This window comes from Gracilinanus agilis, chromosome 1, assembly GCF_016433145.1.
Source record: "Gracilinanus agilis isolate LMUSP501 chromosome 1, AgileGrace, whole genome shotgun sequence".
NCBI lineage: Eukaryota > Metazoa > Chordata > Mammalia > Didelphimorphia > Didelphidae > Gracilinanus > Gracilinanus agilis.
Window position 1 is genome coordinate 707,595,258 of NC_058130.1, and position 17,268 is coordinate 707,612,525.

General features: G+C 43.8%; 1 protein-coding gene across 1 annotated transcript in view; it reads right to left on the reverse strand.

The window, feature by feature from the left end:
• COLGALT1 (collagen beta(1-O)galactosyltransferase 1) overlaps positions 1-17,268 on the reverse strand; it is a 33,568-nt gene extending 16,300 nt beyond the window's left edge. Inside the window, exons 1-9 of the mRNA XM_044669738.1 lie at positions 17,006-17,268; positions 16,802-16,912; positions 16,421-16,538; positions 12,428-12,562; positions 11,768-11,972; positions 11,294-11,413; positions 3,205-3,281; positions 3,017-3,123; positions 1,906-2,038 (exon numbers count right to left, since the gene is read on the reverse strand). Coding sequence (XP_044525673.1) covers positions 1,906-2,038; positions 3,017-3,123; positions 3,205-3,281; positions 11,294-11,413; positions 11,768-11,972; positions 12,428-12,562; positions 16,421-16,538; positions 16,802-16,912; positions 17,006-17,268 — 1,269 coding nt within the window. The remainder of the gene's footprint in view (positions 1-1,905; positions 2,039-3,016; positions 3,124-3,204; positions 3,282-11,293; positions 11,414-11,767; positions 11,973-12,427; positions 12,563-16,420; positions 16,539-16,801; positions 16,913-17,005) is intronic.

Consider the following 17,268-nt stretch of genomic DNA (forward strand, 5'->3'; position numbering starts at 1 on the left):
CTGGTCACTCTGGCCAAGGAGAGAAGGTCTGTACATGTACCCAAGACCTGCTGCTATTTGGTGTCCTTCTTCCTCCTTCTTGGCCCAGGTCACTCACTCTCACGTCTCTCAAATAATCACCGACACCTCTTATACTTTGGAAGCTCAGAAGCAGGCAGCTCTTACAGATAAATAACATCCTCCGCCTCCAATGTGCCCCCCTTCCTCCCTTCCTGTCCCTCCCCAACAGCTCACAGTTATGGAAGCACCTAGCTAGGTTTCTCCAGCCTCTTCCTGTGCCAGAAGGTCCATAACCATCCTTTATAACATCCAGGCAAGGCATCCTGGACAAGAGAGGCCTCAAAGAGACACCACAGCTTGTTAATCAAGTGTGTGAATGACTAAAATGGGCAGCTGGGTGGCACAATGGATAGTGTGCTGGGCTCATCTTCCTGAATTCAAATCTAGCCTCAAATACTCACTGGTTATGTGACCCCTAGACAAGTCACTTCACCATGTTTGCCTCAGTTTCCTCATCTGGAAAATGAGCTAGAGAAGGAAATGGCAAACCATTCCAGTATCTTAGCCAAGAAACCCTAAATGGGATCATGAAGAGTCAGGCATCATGTAACCATGGAAAAATATTCTAAATTAATTCATTAAATGAAAAATGTTTTTAAGATAAAAAAAATCAAGAGTCAGACATGACTGAAAAACAACTCAATAAGATGGGAAAGACAGATCAGATTTGTTCTGCCTGGCCCGGAAGGGTAGCCCTGGGAACATGCCACGTAGAGGAGAAAGATCTGAAGTTGCCATTGGGGGAACCTAGGAAAAATCAGAGCTGTCCCAAAGCACAACCACAATAAAAATGACTCCTGTTTCTATAGCGCCTGAAGGCTTGCAAAGTCCTTTTATTTAAAACAATCCCATAAGGATATAATAGATGTATCATCTTCATTTTTACAAATAAGGAAAATGAGGCGCAACTAAATTAAGTGACTTACTCCTGGCTGCACAACCAGCAAGTTGGACTTTGAAGCCAGGCCTGAATGCAAGTCCACTCTTCCTTTTGTTTTTTAAAAAACCATTACTGCCCATCTTCAGAATCAACAGTGTATATTGGTTCCAAGGCAGAAGAGCAGTAAGGGCTAGGCAGGTGGGGTTAAGTGACTTGCCCAGGGTCACACAACTAGGAAATGTCTGAGGCCAGATTTGAACCCAAGACCTCCCATCTCTAGACCTGGCTCTCAATCCATTGAGCCACCTAGCTATCCTTAAGTCCACTCTTTCAAATATACCAAGTGTCCCCTCTAGTGATCCTTAACCGTGATGCCCACACACCCATCTGCATTGTCACGACCCCTTGTGGGATGCTGAAGAGAGGATTCCTGCTCAGGTCAGACTACATTTTCCCATTGAGGGTCCTTCCAACCCTTGAAATAACCCTTAATTCCAGCCTCCAAGGCACAAGACTCACAGGATTTCAAAATTAGAGGGGACTTCGGGAGTCATCAAATATGAACCATAACTGATGTCTGTCCACCTCTCCTTTGTTTGAAAACCTGCCACAAGGGGGAACTTTCTCCCTCCCCATGTCACCCACTCCAGGGTAGGACAGCTCTGGTTGTTAGGAAGTACATCCTGACATCATACTTCAATCAGCCCCTTTCTGACTTCCACTCATTGTTCCTAGTTCAGTCCTCTGGGACCAGACACAAAAGGTTTATTCCTTCTTCCACAGGACAAGTCCTTGAAATCCTCCAAGAAAGTTATCACATTCCCCTATTTCTCCACCCTGGTCTAGAGGCGAAAAACACCATATTGTGCCTGGTGGGGATGTGGAAACCCTCATGCCATCCAGCTGAACTCTCATTCAAGATACTGTGACTCGAGGCTGGGAGAGCCCTTTCCTTCGGCACCCACCTCCTTCCAGATCTGATGGTGACTGAGGAAGCAGCCCAGTTCTCCCTTGGTGAGTGGGCGGCCATGGTAGGGGTCCTGATAACCCGGCAGCATCCGAATCCCCAGGGCTTCCACTTGGCTTGTATTCATGGCTCTGGAAAGAAAATGGACAGAACTACTATCTAAGTCATTCGAGGCTACGTTGGTGGCTGAGCCAGCTACAGATAGTCCATGGGGGAAAGGGGAGAGAAATAAACTATTTTTTTAAACCCACCAGAATTTCTGATAGTACATATTAGCTCCAAGGCAGAAAAGTGAGTTGGTATTGGAGCCAGGCATTCAGTCTTCTTCTCATTCCATCACCCTGCTGCCATCATGTCACTGATTATACAACACTCTATTCAGGGGGATGAGGCTAGGCTGTTGGAGTTAAGTGACTTCCCTAGGATCATACAGATTTTATTTGAACCCAGAACCTCCCAACTCCAAGCCTGGCTAGCTGCCCCAGAAATAAGTTTTTATATAGAACCTTCTCTAGTGCTAGACACTTGCTAAGTGCTTTACGAATATTGTCCCATTTGATCCTCACAACTACCTTCCAAGGTAGGTGCTATTATTATCTCTGTTTTACAGTTGAGGAAACTAAGGCAAATGGAAGTTAAATAACTTGTCCAGGGTCACACAGCTAGCAAGTGACTAAGGTGAGATTTGAACTCCAATATTCCTGACTCCATGCTTAGCACTCTAAGCTACTAGATACTCCTGTGAACCCACCAAAAGCTGTCCAGCATTTCTAACTTGTGCATCTGCCCAGTGAAAAGGACGATTGCCCATAAATCCCCTCCCACAGAATTAGTACAGGACATGTCAAGCATATGATACACCACAAAGTAAGACTTGGGATTCCTGTGGAAAAGGATGGTGAGACTGGCCATGCCCTGGAAGGGTACATCCTGGTAGAATTTGCCCCACATACAAAATCCCAAGGCTGAGGAATTCTGTATGGTCCTGGAGAGAGAGTGCTTATCACAGGACATCACAGCAATAGCCCATATTCCTGGAACCTGTCTTTGGTCCTTGCCCTGACCTGGGGGTTCCCCAGGTCCCCTGACTACTCAAGACTGAAACTCACCTTCCATCTATTGCATCAACAATTTTGCATTCAATCTCCTGCTCGTGGAGAGTCCTTAGCATACGCTCACGTCTGTCCAGTCGCCGCTTGAGATTAATCATGAAGACCTACATGGCCAAACACAAGCCAAAGTCAAATCCCAAAGCCCCCTCCCATCTTCTCCTCCCAAACCCAGCAACCATTCTCACCTCATCAAAGCCCATCTTATCGGGTACCTTGGCCTGGGCAGAGGTAAAACGTGACGGTTCCACTGGAGGATACTTTACTACAGAAAAATAAAAGATAAGATGTGCGTGGCATCTTTTGCAGTATCAAAGAACTGGAAACAAAGTAGATGCCCATCACCAACACACCCAAGAAACTTCATCATCCTCAAGACCACATCATCCTTGATACTCATACCTCGTCAGTACCATCTGTTACCGGGACAGCTCTCAATGGGGGCCAGAGCAGAGAATTGTTTCTTCATTTCATTCCCTACCCTTTCCTCCTTAGGACTTCATGCTCCCCAGCTGAGTACCCCTCTTTCCGTCCATGCTCCACTTTTCAGCTTCCTCTTGTATATTATTTTCCTTCATTAGATTGTAAGCTTCTTGAGGATAGGAATTTTCTTGTATCTGTATCCCCATTTCTTAGCAAAATGCCAGGCTCGAAGTATGTGTTTAATAAATGCTGACTGGCTGTCTGACTTGAGGAATGGCTAAATAAAGTGTGGTGCATGAACTCAATAAGATATTACTATGCTCTAAGAAACAGTGAATGAAAAATAGTAGAAAGGAAGGGAATGTTGTATGAACTGATAACAGATCAAAATAAAAAGAACCAAATAAACGACACACAGAGTGTATTGTAAGTGGAGAGAAGAAAACAAAACAATAATGACCAAGGTTGGCCCAAAGAAAATATGAGCAAATGTATCTCCTTCCCATCTTTGCAGGAATGGTGACTATGGGTACAGAACACTGCATATACATTCAAATTAGCTTGGTATGTCAGTTGGGTTTGGTAGCTGACTTTTCCCCCATCTTTTTTTCTTTTTAAATTCTTACCATCTGTCTTAGAATTGATATATTGACTCTAAGAACAAGGAATGATAAGGGCTAGGCAATTGAGGTTAAATGACTTGCCCAGGATCACACAACTAGGAAGAATCTGTCCCCCTTCTTTTATAAATCTTTTATAAAAATAAATTTATAAAATAAAAATAAATAAATAAATAAAAAACAAAGGATGGCTCTTGGGGTAGAGAAGGAGAGAAGAATATATTTGGAAAGGAAAGTGATTAAATAATATATAAAAAATGTTTTCATAATCTTTACCTTCTGTCTTAGAATCAATATGGTATATTGGTTCCAAGGCAGAAGAGTTGCAAGGGCTAGGCAATGGAGGTTAAGTGACTTGCCCAGGGTCACACAACCAGGAAGTGTCCAGGGCCAGTTATGAACCCATCTCTAGACTTGGTTCTCAATCCACTGAGTCACCCAATTGTCCTCCAATAATTTTTTTAAGAGACACGTATGATAGCCCTAGGCTCAGACTGTCAGGAATAGGATGCAAAGCCAACAACCACAAAGACCCACACCGATAATTCCTGCCTTCAAGGACTCCCTTTCCCAAACACATATGGATATATCATACCACCTCACCACAAACAAGGAAAATGGATCCACGTGCACAGGAGACCACCCAAGGGATGTCCATAAGAACAATGGAACGGAAAAACAAATTCAGAGGGGAAATCATTTGGGGTACACGCTAGAGGGATATCAGAGAGGGAAGGAAACGGCTGTCATTGTCAGGCTGGGTCAGCCAGGGAGATCTCCACGGAGGAGGGGATTTTCAAGAAGGAACAGAAGTGAGCAGAGGTGAGCAAAGGGGCGGCCAAGACGGTTAGAAGCAGACTGGCTGCAGCAGAAGGGCCAAGGTGGAGGGCTCTATGGAGGGGAGCCAGGAGCCTCCAAGCCACTGCCTTCCCTGTGAAAAATGCCCCGGGGAAAGGAACCTCGCCTTTTGAAAGCTGAGCTGACTTCCACCAATCGCCCTGTGCCTGGAGTCAGGACAAAGGCATAGTGTGAACCTTTCCCAAGGAATGTGAGGAGGAGAACAGGCACTGGCCTGTGCTATGGACTGGACTCCAGCCAGAACAGGAAGGCAGCTGTAGGAAGCAGCGGCCAGAGCCAAACTGCCCCACACCTCCAACAAAGGGTCTGCCCTCTGGGCTCGTGTGCCCTCCGCTTCCTTCATCTCTCCTCGGGCTCCTTTCTGCTCAAAGGCTGCTTCCTCCCCGCTCATCAGTGATCTCTTGCTCCACTGGCCTCTTTTCCATCCTTATTCTCCCTGACTTCTGTATGGTATTTGATACTATTAAGAGACAGTATGGGGTGGGGGGGGACAGCTGGGTGGCTCAATGAATGGAGAGCCAGGTCTGGAGCTTGGGAGATCCTAGATTAAAAACTGGACTCAGACACTGCCTAGCTGTGTGACCCTGGGCAAGTCACTTAACCCCCACTGCCTAGATCTTACCACTCTTCTGTCTGGAACCAATATACAATATTGATTCTAAGACAGAAGGTAAGGGTTAAAAAGAAAGAAAAAGATAGAAAAGTGTGGAATTAGAATGTTGTACCCTAAAGACTCCATCTCCCAGAATTCTTTTTCTGGTCCCAAAATTCCTTTTTCTTTCATCCTCACGTTTTGTAAATAAGTTGTATGTAACTCTGCCCTCTTTCTCTCTTCTCCTGCGTTTGTAGCTGGGAAAGCTGGCTTTGCTCAGACTTTTACTTTTGTCTTTTTATTCCTTTTACTTCAAGTGATTATTAATAAATCTTATAAATTATGATAACTAGAGTTATTGCATATTCATTTTTAAACTTACAAAGGTAAGGGTTTAAAAAAGAGACATATGTAGAGTGAAGGGAAAGGCAATGAGGTATCCCAATGGAAGAGAATCAAGCCTGGAATAAAGAGGACCTGGGAGACATTCCCTAGCAGTGAGACCCTGGCCAGCTCACTCAACCTCAGTGACCTAGTATGGTGCCATGTGAAAAAAATGATGGATTTTAAGTCAGGCAGGGGTTCAAATGTAGCTCCCCTGGGCTGCTGGGGTCAAACATAAACTCCTCCTTGTTTGGCATTTAAAGCCTTTCACAACCAGGCTCTAATCTACTTTTCAGGCCTATTATAAATCACTCCCCTTCACAAATTCAATGGTGTAGGCTTTCTATGTATTATTTTATTTCTTGCCTTTTTTGGGGAGGCAAACAGGATTAAGTGACTTGCCCAAGGTCACATAGCTAATAACTATCTGAAGCCAGATGAACTAAAGATGAGTCTTCCTGATTCCAGGTCCAATTTTTTACCCATTGCACCACCTGGCTGCCTCCTCAATGCCTTTTCTTTTTTTTTTAACGCTCACCTTTTGCATTAGAATCAGTGCTAAATATTGGTTCCAAGGCAGAAGAACAGTACAGTACAGGCTAGGCAGTTGGGGTTAAGTGACATATCCAAGGACACACAGCTAGAAAGTGTCTAAAGCCAGATTTGAACCCAAGATCCCTCATCTCCAGGTCTGGCACTGTATCTACTGAGCCACCTAAGTTGTCCCCTCCATGCTTTTTCATAAACTGTCCTCCATGCCTGGCATGCATTCCCTCTTCTCACATACGCCTCTTAGAAGCCATCCCACTTTCTACATGAAGCTTTTCCTAATCCCACAGCTTGCTGGTGCCTTGCCTTCAAAACTACCTCATATGCAAGCTCCTACAAAGCATGCAACGTGTTTCGTTTTTGTCTTTGCATCCTCACCACTTAGCAGAGTATCTGGTACACAGCAGGAGTTTAATAAATGCTTGTTGATTGATTCTTGACTTTGCAAATTACTGAGCTTGGGCAAGCCATTTAATCTCTCTGGGCCTCCGTTTCCTCATCTGTAAAGTGGGGGCAGGGGCTAGATGTTGCCTAGGATCACTTGCAGTTCTCCTTCTATGGTTATATTACCACTTTCTCCCTTGTCACATCTCCCCAGGACTCTTTCCTCTCTTCCATCTTCCTTTTCCTCCCGCTCCCAAAGAAGGATATTCTCTAAGAAGCAAGTGAATTTAGCAAAAGCTCATGAAACGTCCTGTTTTGTGGGTGCTCTGCTAGGCCCTGGAGATCCCAGGACAAAAGAGAGGCAAATCTAAGCCCTTTCCTCACTACACTCGCTCTGAGAGCATTCTAATGGCTTTCATCACCCTGCTGTTCTTCAGAAAGAGGTACCGTGATTGCTTCCATTTTTCAGATGAGGAAACTGAGATGTAGACAGAAGGTAAGTGCTCTAGACTCCAAGTCTAGAACTCTCTTCTACTATACCAACTAGTAGTCATTCTCCTGGTTCAAGATGCTTGGCCACTTGTTCATCTATGCATTCATTCATACAGTAAACATCCTCAAGTACCTATCTACACTGTGCCAGGCACTATGCCTTAGCATTGGAGATACAAAGGGAGAAATTAAACATTTATATTCATTTTATCCAAACTGACCGAGAAGGCTAAACTTACATTCTCCAAAACCTTTTTGTTGTTCAGTAGTTTCAGATATATCCAATTTTTTGGGACCCCATTTGGAGTTTTCTTGGCAGAGATCCTAGAGTCGTTGGCCATTTCCTTCTCCAGATCATTTTACAGATGAGGAAACTGAGGCAAACAGGGTTAGTGACTTGCCATGGGTCACATGGCTTCCTGACTTCTAGAATGGCACTCTATCCACAGCACCACATAGCTGCTGTATTTTTTTTTCTCTAGGACAGCTAAAATCTCTCCATCTTTTCACCACATCCTTCCCTTTCACATGTAATGTGATCTCCAGCTCACCTGGCCAATCAGTGATCCCTTCTCACTCCCTAGCTCTCATCCCCATTTCCATCATATTGTTTCTTCTAGAAAAAACATTTGTACACAGCAAGAACATAATAGGATCATAGTTCTTAAGCTGAAAAGGTCCTCAGAAGTTGTCTAGTCCAGTCCTCTTGTTTTTATAGATGAATGTGAGTGACATACCCAAAGTCACACAGGTGATAAATTGCAGAAATTCCAACTGAATCCAGGTCCTGTGACTCCAAATCCAACACTCCTCCCACTGAATAACAGGGCCTCTTATGTCTCCACCTTGGTTTACCCTTCAATTTCCCTGTCTCCAAACTAGGCTGAACACTCCCCAAATCAACCACCTTTGAGGGAATGAATTTTGCCTTCTTGGATTACTGCAATAGCCTTCTAATCTCCCTGACATTAGTTTCTCCTCTTCCTTACCCAATACCTAAAGATTTTTTTTTTTTACTAATTAGTTCCATCAGATTGGTTACCTTTGCTCAATAACATTCAGTGCTTCCCACTGCTGAAAATCTTGGCTTCTGAACTTGGCATTCGAAGTCTCCAACAGCTTTAGCCTATCTTCCTAGCTTTAGCCTTTCACTGTTTCCCAGTGAAACTGCCTTTTCTAGCCAGTCTGGAGTCTGTACTGTCCCTTAAACATTCCAGTTCTATTATTTATTAGCTATGTGACCTTTAGTAAGGCAATTAACCTCTCTCCTAAGTAAAATGAGAGTGTTATATTATAAGATCCCTCAGGGTTTTTCAAGCTTTAAATCTTAACATTATCCCAAAAGAGAACTAAAAATGTTAGCTATTACAATGAGAAAAAATAAGGATGAATTAAAGGTAAAGATATTGGCAGAGATCTGATAAGATCATACCTCTATTTGCAAAAGACATAATGAATTATTTAGAAAACCCCAGAGAACCAGGAAAGAAAGTAACCAAGATAATTAATTGCTTTGGAAAAGTAGTTGACACAAAATAAAAGAAAGAAGGAAGGAAGGAAGGAAGGAAGGAAGGAAGGAAGGAAGGAAGGAAGGAAGGAAGGAAGGAAATTAGAAAGGAAGGAAGGTAAACTATATACCTGTGGTGGCAAACCTATGGCACATGTGCCAGAGGGGGCACTCAGAGCTTTCTCTGTGAGCATGCACACCATCACCCCAGAACAGTTTGCCAGAGTTCGTTACTAGGAAGCCAGAGGGACATAGGGATGGGCTGCTCTCCTGCCTCTCTCTATGCACACCTGAGGACATTTCTCACATTGCCCACATCTCTAAAAGGTTCACTATCACTGCCATATACCATAATAAGTTCCAAAAAGGATAAGTGAACTAAACATAAAAGGTCACCTCATAAAAAATTAGGGGAGAAGGGAAAGAGAATTCATGATCAAAGGAACAAGGAGAATAAAAAAGACCAAATCAGAAATTTTGGTTACATAAAAATTTTGAAGGCTTAAAAAAATCAGAAAAAGTGAGAAGCAGGGGCAAATCTTTGCGTCAGTTATTTTTGCTATCCAAGATATACAGGGAAAAGATGCAAATATATAAACCATTACTAGAGATACGTGTTTCAAAAGATATAAACAGTTTTCAAAAGTAGGGCAAATGATGATGGAGAAAAAATGTTCCAAATCACTAGTAATAAGAGAAATGTACATTAAAAAAATTCTGAGGTCTTACCTCATACTTATTTAAATGATAAATATGATAAAAGACTGAATAACTCATGAATTTTGGAAGGGCTAGGGCTTCCCCACAAGCACACTATAAACTGGTCCAACCAACCATTCTGGAAAACAATGTAGAATTATACACAAGGTTTTTTTGCCCTTTGACTCACTAATTGTACTACTGAACAAATACCCTAAGTAGGACAAGGAAAGAAATATCCACATATACTATGATATTTATTGCTGTGCTTTTTAGATAGCTAAAAAAGGAAAGAAAGAAGGAAGGGAGAAAGGAAGGAAGAAAGGAAGGAAGGAAGGAAGGAGGGAGGGAGAGACAAAGGGAAAGAAAATAGAGAAAAAGAAACATGATAGGTAAATGGCTAAACAGATTGTGACTCCTGCATTTGATGGTGCATTCCTGCACTACAATAAAGGAAGAATATGAGGAATTCAGAGAAATATAGTAAGGTTTGCATAAACTTGCATAAACCAATATACACAACCAATATGATGACTAAAACAAGCAAACAAAAAAAAAACCACTAAAAAGCAGCCAAATTCTTACTAAATAAAAAGTTCAATTATGTTTCCAAACAATCAATATTAAAACACATTTCTGGGGCAACTAGATGGCTCGGTGGATAGAGCCTATAGATGGGAGAATCTGGGTTCAAATTTGGCCTCAGATACTTCCTAGCTGTGTGACCCTGGGCAAGTCACTTAACCCCTACTGCCTACCCCTTACTGCTCTTCTTGCCTTGGAACTAATACTTAGTATTGATTCTCAGATGGAAGGCAAAGATTTAAAAATACATATTTTCTTCCTCTCAGTGAAGAGGTAGAGGAGTGCAAAATATTGCACATAGCACCAGACATGATCCCTCTGGTGGTTAGTTTTGTTTAAATTGCTTTTCTTCATTACAAAGGAAGGTTCTGATGGTTGGATGGGGGATAAACTAGGAAATGACAGTGAGCGAGGCAGTACAATAGAAAAAGCACAGTACTTCCAGAATCAGAATTCAAATTCATCCTAAGATATTAACTAGCTGTGTAACCCTAAGCAAGTCACTTATTCTCTGCCTCAGTTTCCTTATTTGTCAAACTGGGATATTAATAGCACCTCCCTCTCAGGAGTATTATATGGATTAATTATATGGATAAATTAAATTAAAAGTATTTGTAAAGTGCTTTGCAAACCCAAAAGGGCTCTATAAATGCTAGTAATAATTATTCTATTCATGATAATAACTTTTATGGTCGTGTGCCTCACCCATTTCTACTTCCATGCTTTGTCCTCCTGCCAATCCAAACCCTACCCATTCTTCAAGGCCAACTACACCTCTGTGTGTTCCATGAAGCATTCCCACACTGTTCCAGCACACCAGGACCTCTTTGTCCTTTGCATTCCTGTACATCATCTATAACATTCATCCACATCAATCTTATGGATAATTATTTCTGGAATGGGAGCTTCGGCTCCTAATACCCAAATGTGCCATTCCTGTACTCACAAAGAGCTTAGCAGGGGACTAGGTTCTGCCTGGAAATCAATCTGACCTCGAGAAAGATGTCATTTTCTCATTCCACACTGCCCAATTCAGTCTTGGGAGAAGGGAATGGCTGTGGTCCAGGGGAGCTGCTCTCTTGGGACTTCTCGAAGAACACAGAGATCTCCAAATATAGAGTGTGAAGCAGAAAGAGAGGAAGAAGCACTCATTTCCAGAGAGCATCAGCTGGGATCAGACTTACCCATGACCTCGAGCTGGGCATGCATGAAGCTCTCCGCCTCATCTCGAAGGCTGCTGTGGGCCCTCAGCGGCACTGGGAGGAAGCCGTAGACCTCCTTGTTGCAGACAAACATCTGTATTTCTGAAAGCAGCAAACATTAGGGAAAAAATCAAGCTCTTGTTATGCTGAAACAACACAAGAACATTCATATTCCAAGATGATTAAAAGACCTTGGCAGGGGCAACTGGGTGGCTCAGTGCCTGGAGCTGAGAAGTCCTAGGTTCAAATCTGGCCTCAGACACTTCCTAGCTGTATGACCCTGGGCAAGTCACTTAACCCCCATTGCCTAGCCCTTACTGCTCTTCTGTCTTGGAGCCATTCTTAGTCGCTATTCTTAGAAAGGAGTTTAAAAAAAAAAAACCATGGTCTGTAGGTATGGAGAGAGTGGGAAGGGAGAGATGCTCCTGAATCTGTAACAAGGCAGAGACCACTTACCTGCTTGCTTACAGGAGAAAGCAAAGACAATGATGTCATCGAAGGACCAGGTGTAATCAGGGTGTGGGGGATAGAAGGCGAGCTCCCGAGAGGCCTCTTTCCGTAGATCTATCAGAAAGGTGGAATGCACCATGGGAACAGCAAAGCAGCCCCGGCGATCCCGCCTCCTGATGGGTATGTACGCAGGGGTTCGTTTGTAATAGCCCTGGGAGGAAAGACAAGTCCTAGAGTAGAAGGGGAAAACCCAGGGAGCTCTCAAAGGATGAGATCAAGGAGACAAGGATCCACAGAGTGAAAAACTGCCTGTGTGCCCTTACGAAAAAAGTGTAAACACAGAAAAAGCAGGAACTGGTGGGGAATCAAGCAACACGAATTTATAAATGGCTTTATTAATGTGTCAGGTATTATACTAAATACAGAGAAAGGCAAAAACAGTCCCTCCCCTCAAGGAGCTTCTAGTTCAGTGAAAAGCAAAGGACAAAATTGCTTGGGCTTTTGGAAGGCAAAGGCAGGGCAGACGATCACTGATGTTTTTTAAATAACCAATTCAGAAGCCTACAGAATCAGAGTCACCAAAATCCAGGATGTGGGTCCAGAAGGAAACCTTTACATCCCCCAAAGTTAGCACCATACACTGTATAGAAGTTGTGACCTGCCTACCTGAGAAGTCATCCCACACCAGAAATTGGAATAGGCAGCTCTGGAGTCCAGCATGGGAGCTACGACTGTCTTGTTCTCTGCGATCAGCAGGGACAGAGTGTCTGGGTTTATCAGGAGATTATCCGCGTCCAGAAACTAAAAAAACAGAAGAAGCGAACAAGGGCAGAATTCACATCATATGCCTGAGGACATAACCAACCCAGTTATCTTTCTCCTACCCGCCAGTCTCTCTTACAACTAGTCAGGAAAGCAGTCTTAAGGTCCCGTTCAACCCAGATCCTTTTTCACATGGCAACTTTTTGAAAAATCACATTTTATTGATAGCTTGTGTCCTTACATCATCTTCGTTTTCAAACAGAATCCTGTCCCCTCCCTTCTCTATCCACTGAGCCATCTCTTATATCAAAAGACTTTAAAAGAAAGAAGGAAAGCAACCAAAAAAAAAAAACAAAACAAAACCAAATACTCTAACTGGAACTAATTCTAACAGTCTATGCGATGTCATTGACAAAAAAATGTTAACCAGCATAGGACCAAGGACCGACCTCCTTCCAAGTGGATATCAAACCCTTAATGAGAACACCTTGAATTTGACCAACCATAGGATTATTGGCCAACTATACTATTATACTGACAAACCACATGGTTATTAACTGACCATACTATCATCTAGCCTACATCTCTCCATCTTCTGCACAACAGTATAGGAATCTCTGGCAAATACTTCACTAAAATCAAGGCAAATTGTATATCAAGGATACTAATCTACCAGCAGAATAATCCTGTCCAAAAAGATGAGGTTAGTCTGGCATGACTTGTTCTTGACAATGCTGTTAGCTCTTTGTGATCCCTCTTCTCCTCTTCCCCATTAGGCTTTTTTTTAAAAATAGACATTTATCCTCTAGTCCTGGCCAAGAAATCACTAGCTGCCCTGCTTTGGGCTAAGGAAGAATACCAGCAGGTACCCAGAAAATTGAAGTCCCTCATCACTTCTATATCATGACAGGGCTGTGATCTGTTTCCCAAACTCCCGCAGAACAAACCAGAACTACAAAGTTATTCGTATTTTTTTGGTCTGGAAAGAGAAATGTATACAAAGACATTCCAAGCTGTGCCATTCAAAACTGAACAACAGCCAACATTTCCCTCATCCCCCTGAATAGAGTGTTGTATAATTAGTGAATGATGGCATCAGGGTGATGGAGCGAGAAGAGCATGGACTGAATGCCTGACTCCAACACCAAGTCACTAAGCCGTGTGATTGTGTACAAGTCCCTCCATCGTTCTGAGTCTCAGTTTCCTCATCTGTAAAATGATGTTAATAATCCTTGTACTACTGACCTCAAAGGGATCTGCAAACCTTGAAAGAGCATAGAAATGGAAACCTTTATCATTGTGATTATGTAGCAGTGAAAAGGGACATAGGGCCACTAGTGAGACAGAATGTGTCTAAGAAATGTCAGTAAGTGTAAAAAGTAGAAGAAAAAATGCCATATGCAACAATGATCATAATTCTGCTACATCCTTCTAGTATCTTTAAAAGACTTGAAAGAGAATTGGGTATAGATTTGAATATTTTTAATTTTTTTTTGGTTTGGGGTAGTTTTTCAATTTCATTTTTTTTTAAACCCTTGTACTTCGGTGTATTGTCTCATAGGTGGAAGAGTGGTAAGGGTGGGCAATGGGGGTCAAGTGACTTGCCCAGGGTCACACAGCTGGGAAGTGGCTAAGGCCGGGTTTGAACCTAGGACCTCCTGTCTCTAGGCCTGACTCTCACTCCACTGAGCTACCCAGCTGCCCCCAATTTCATATTTTTTAAAAGACAATTAGAATATGTAACTAGGAGAAAATATTCAAAACAAAAAAATAAAAAAATAAAGTTAATTATTTCATTAAAAAAAGACAATTAGAGATACTTATAAAAATCAGACAAGGTAGATAAGAGTCAGATGTTTCAACCTAAGATCTATTTTTAGGTCACAAAATATCAAAAGTGACAGGGACCTGAGAGAAAATCTAGACCAGCTCCCTCATTTTACAGAGGAGTAAAATGAGACTCATATGAGTGACATGGCTTATCGGGCACATGGCTAGTCAGTGGCAGAGTCTGAACTCTCAAACTCAAGCTCAAATTTAGGCTGAAAAAAATGTCCTCAAGGAGGTAGCTAGATGGCTCAGTGGTTAGAGTTCTAGACCTAGAATCAGGAAGATCTGAGTTCAAATCTGGTCTCAGCTATTTCCTGGCTGTGTGCCCCTAGACAAAATCGCTTAGCCTCTGTTTGCTTTAATCCATCAGAGAAGGAAATGGTAGATAACTACTCTAGTATCTTAGGTGAGCTAGGTGGCACAGTGAAACAGTGGGCCTGGAGTTAAGAAGATTCATTTTTTCTGAGTTCGAATCCAGCCTCACACCTTTTTTGCCTCAGTTTCCTCATCTGTAAAATGGGCTGGAGAAGGAAATGGTAAACCACTCCATGATGTTTGCCAAGAAAAACACCAAATAGAGTCATGAAGAGTCAGACAAGACTGTACAAACAACAATGTCCTCAAAAAGTCTCTACTGAATGTTGACATTGACCGCTCCAGTCAAGGGTGCTTTTTTTATTTACATTCACAGGCACTGCAAAAACTAGGAAAGTTTATTATTTAAAGGAACCTTAGGATGAGGATGGTGGTGATCCTTTTGCAAAAAGAAAGGGACTAATTTACCTGTTTTATACATCTAAATGATCACATGCCAAGTTTATGTCTAGCAAAAAATACTTGTGATGCCAGCTATTTCTGGTTTCTGCAGCTTCTTCTCTTGTCTGTAAGACTTCTATCTCAGTCAAAAGGGAGAGAGGCCACACTTTTTTTTTTTTTAACTTTTACCTTCTGTCTTAATAACCATTCTAAGACAGGACAAGGGCTAAGCAACTGGGGTTAAATGACTTTCCCAAGGTCCACATCTAGGAAGTATCTGAGGCCAGATTTGAATCCAGATCCTTCTGACTCCAAGCCTGGTGCTTGATCCATTGAGCCCCATAGCTGCCCCTTGGGTCCACACTCCTAACCTTAATTCTATTCTTTGGTGCTTCTGTCACTCTAACCCACCAAGGGCCAGAAAAACCCTGGCACATCTGTCAACACCCCTGTGATATCAGGATCACTGACTTCCAGGTCTCTGCATACTTAGTCAAAGTAGGTTTGGCTTCGGGTGGCAAAAGTGGGATGATAATGATTGTGGAGAGAGGCACAGGGGATAGAAGGGTATCCTCAGAGTCAAGAAGACTCTGAGTATAGCCTCTGATGTGTCCTGGCTGAGTAGCCCTGGGCAAGTCACTTTATTTCTTGGTGTTCCAGTCAATTCTCTTAAGACTATAAAAGGCAAAGTCAAGAACTGAGCAACAGAATGAATGCGGCACTAGAACAGGAGTTTCTTCTTCTATGAGTTCTTTATACCAGTGAAATCACAGGTCTTTGTCCAAAATAAACAAACAAAACTTGTGACCTTTATATAACGGTTCCTGAGACTACGTGGCATAGAATGAATGAGAAGATGGCCTCAGAGTCAACAAGACCAAGGATTCAAGTATAGCCTCTGAAGCTACTGGATTGGACAAATCTCCTCAGCCTCCCAGTTAATTCTCTAAGGCTCTCTCAGTCTCCAACCAATGAAATCACAGGGGTCAAAGCAAATACACCCTAAAGTTTGTAAAGCATATATTAATTCATATAATATTATTATTTTCATTTTACAAAGGAGAAAACCGGTTTAGAGACTTGGCCAAAGTTGCACAAGATGTATCTGAGGTGGAATCTGAACTTGGGTTTGGGGACTCCCAGCTCAGCACTCTTGCTGTTCTCTTGAGTCAGCATCAACTCAGTTCCCGACTTGTAAAAAGCAACTTCCTCTTCCCTCCTAAACCCATGGGAATGGAAAGCTAAGATGGGGAGGAGGGGGAGCGGGGAGGGAAGGCAGGGGAAGGATGGGAAGCTGTCAGTGGCTCTTACCAGGATGTAGTCTGCCCACATATCCCGGGCTGATTTCAGAGCTGCCTGTCTGAGCTTCATCACATGCTCATAGCGAGAATTGGACCAGTGTTTGGGGCCCTCCTCATCAGGGTAGGACCTGTAGGGTACCATGATAGCTTGAAAAGTTAGTGCCAGGGCCAGGTTGGATGCCCACACCAGAGAGCAGCAGCCTATCCCTTTGGGGTGGGGAGAAGCTCAGCTCGGTCCGGGGTCTGCCTTCACCATTGACCCTTCTTGTCCCTAGCCCCGATGGGTGTCCTGGCCCCGCGGCAGCCCTTGCTGGCTGACTGGCAGCTCAAGCCAGCCCAGGCCACTCTAGCCAGCTTCCCGCCTTCTGTGCGCTCCCTGCCCGCCCCTCACCTGGGCTCTTCCATGGGCCGCCACTCCACGAAGTGATACAGGCTCTTTACGCCCACCAGCCACTCCCGCAGCACCGCCGAAGTGTTGTCCAGGTTGTGGTCCGTAGCCACCCTGAAAAAGGCACAGGCACGTAGCGCTCAGGGCTCGAGCCGGGCTGGGGAGGGGCCCGGGAGAAGGGGAGAGGGCAGGGCTGGGGTCCCTCACCACAGAGCGGTCCGGTCCCGCGGGTGCCGCAGCCTCTCCAGAGCGCCCAGAGTCGAGGGCAGAGCGTGGGCCGCATTCCGGGCGATCAGCGCGATGAGGACCCGCGGCGCCTGCAGCGAAGACTCCGGGCTCCAGCGTTCCTCCGGGAAGTAGGCGGCTGCGCGGCCCGGGCCCCGCAGGAGCAGCGCGGCGGCGGCGCACAGCGCCAGGCCCAGCAGGCGCGGGGCCCCGGGGCTAGAACTGCTGCCCCAGGCTGTGCCCAT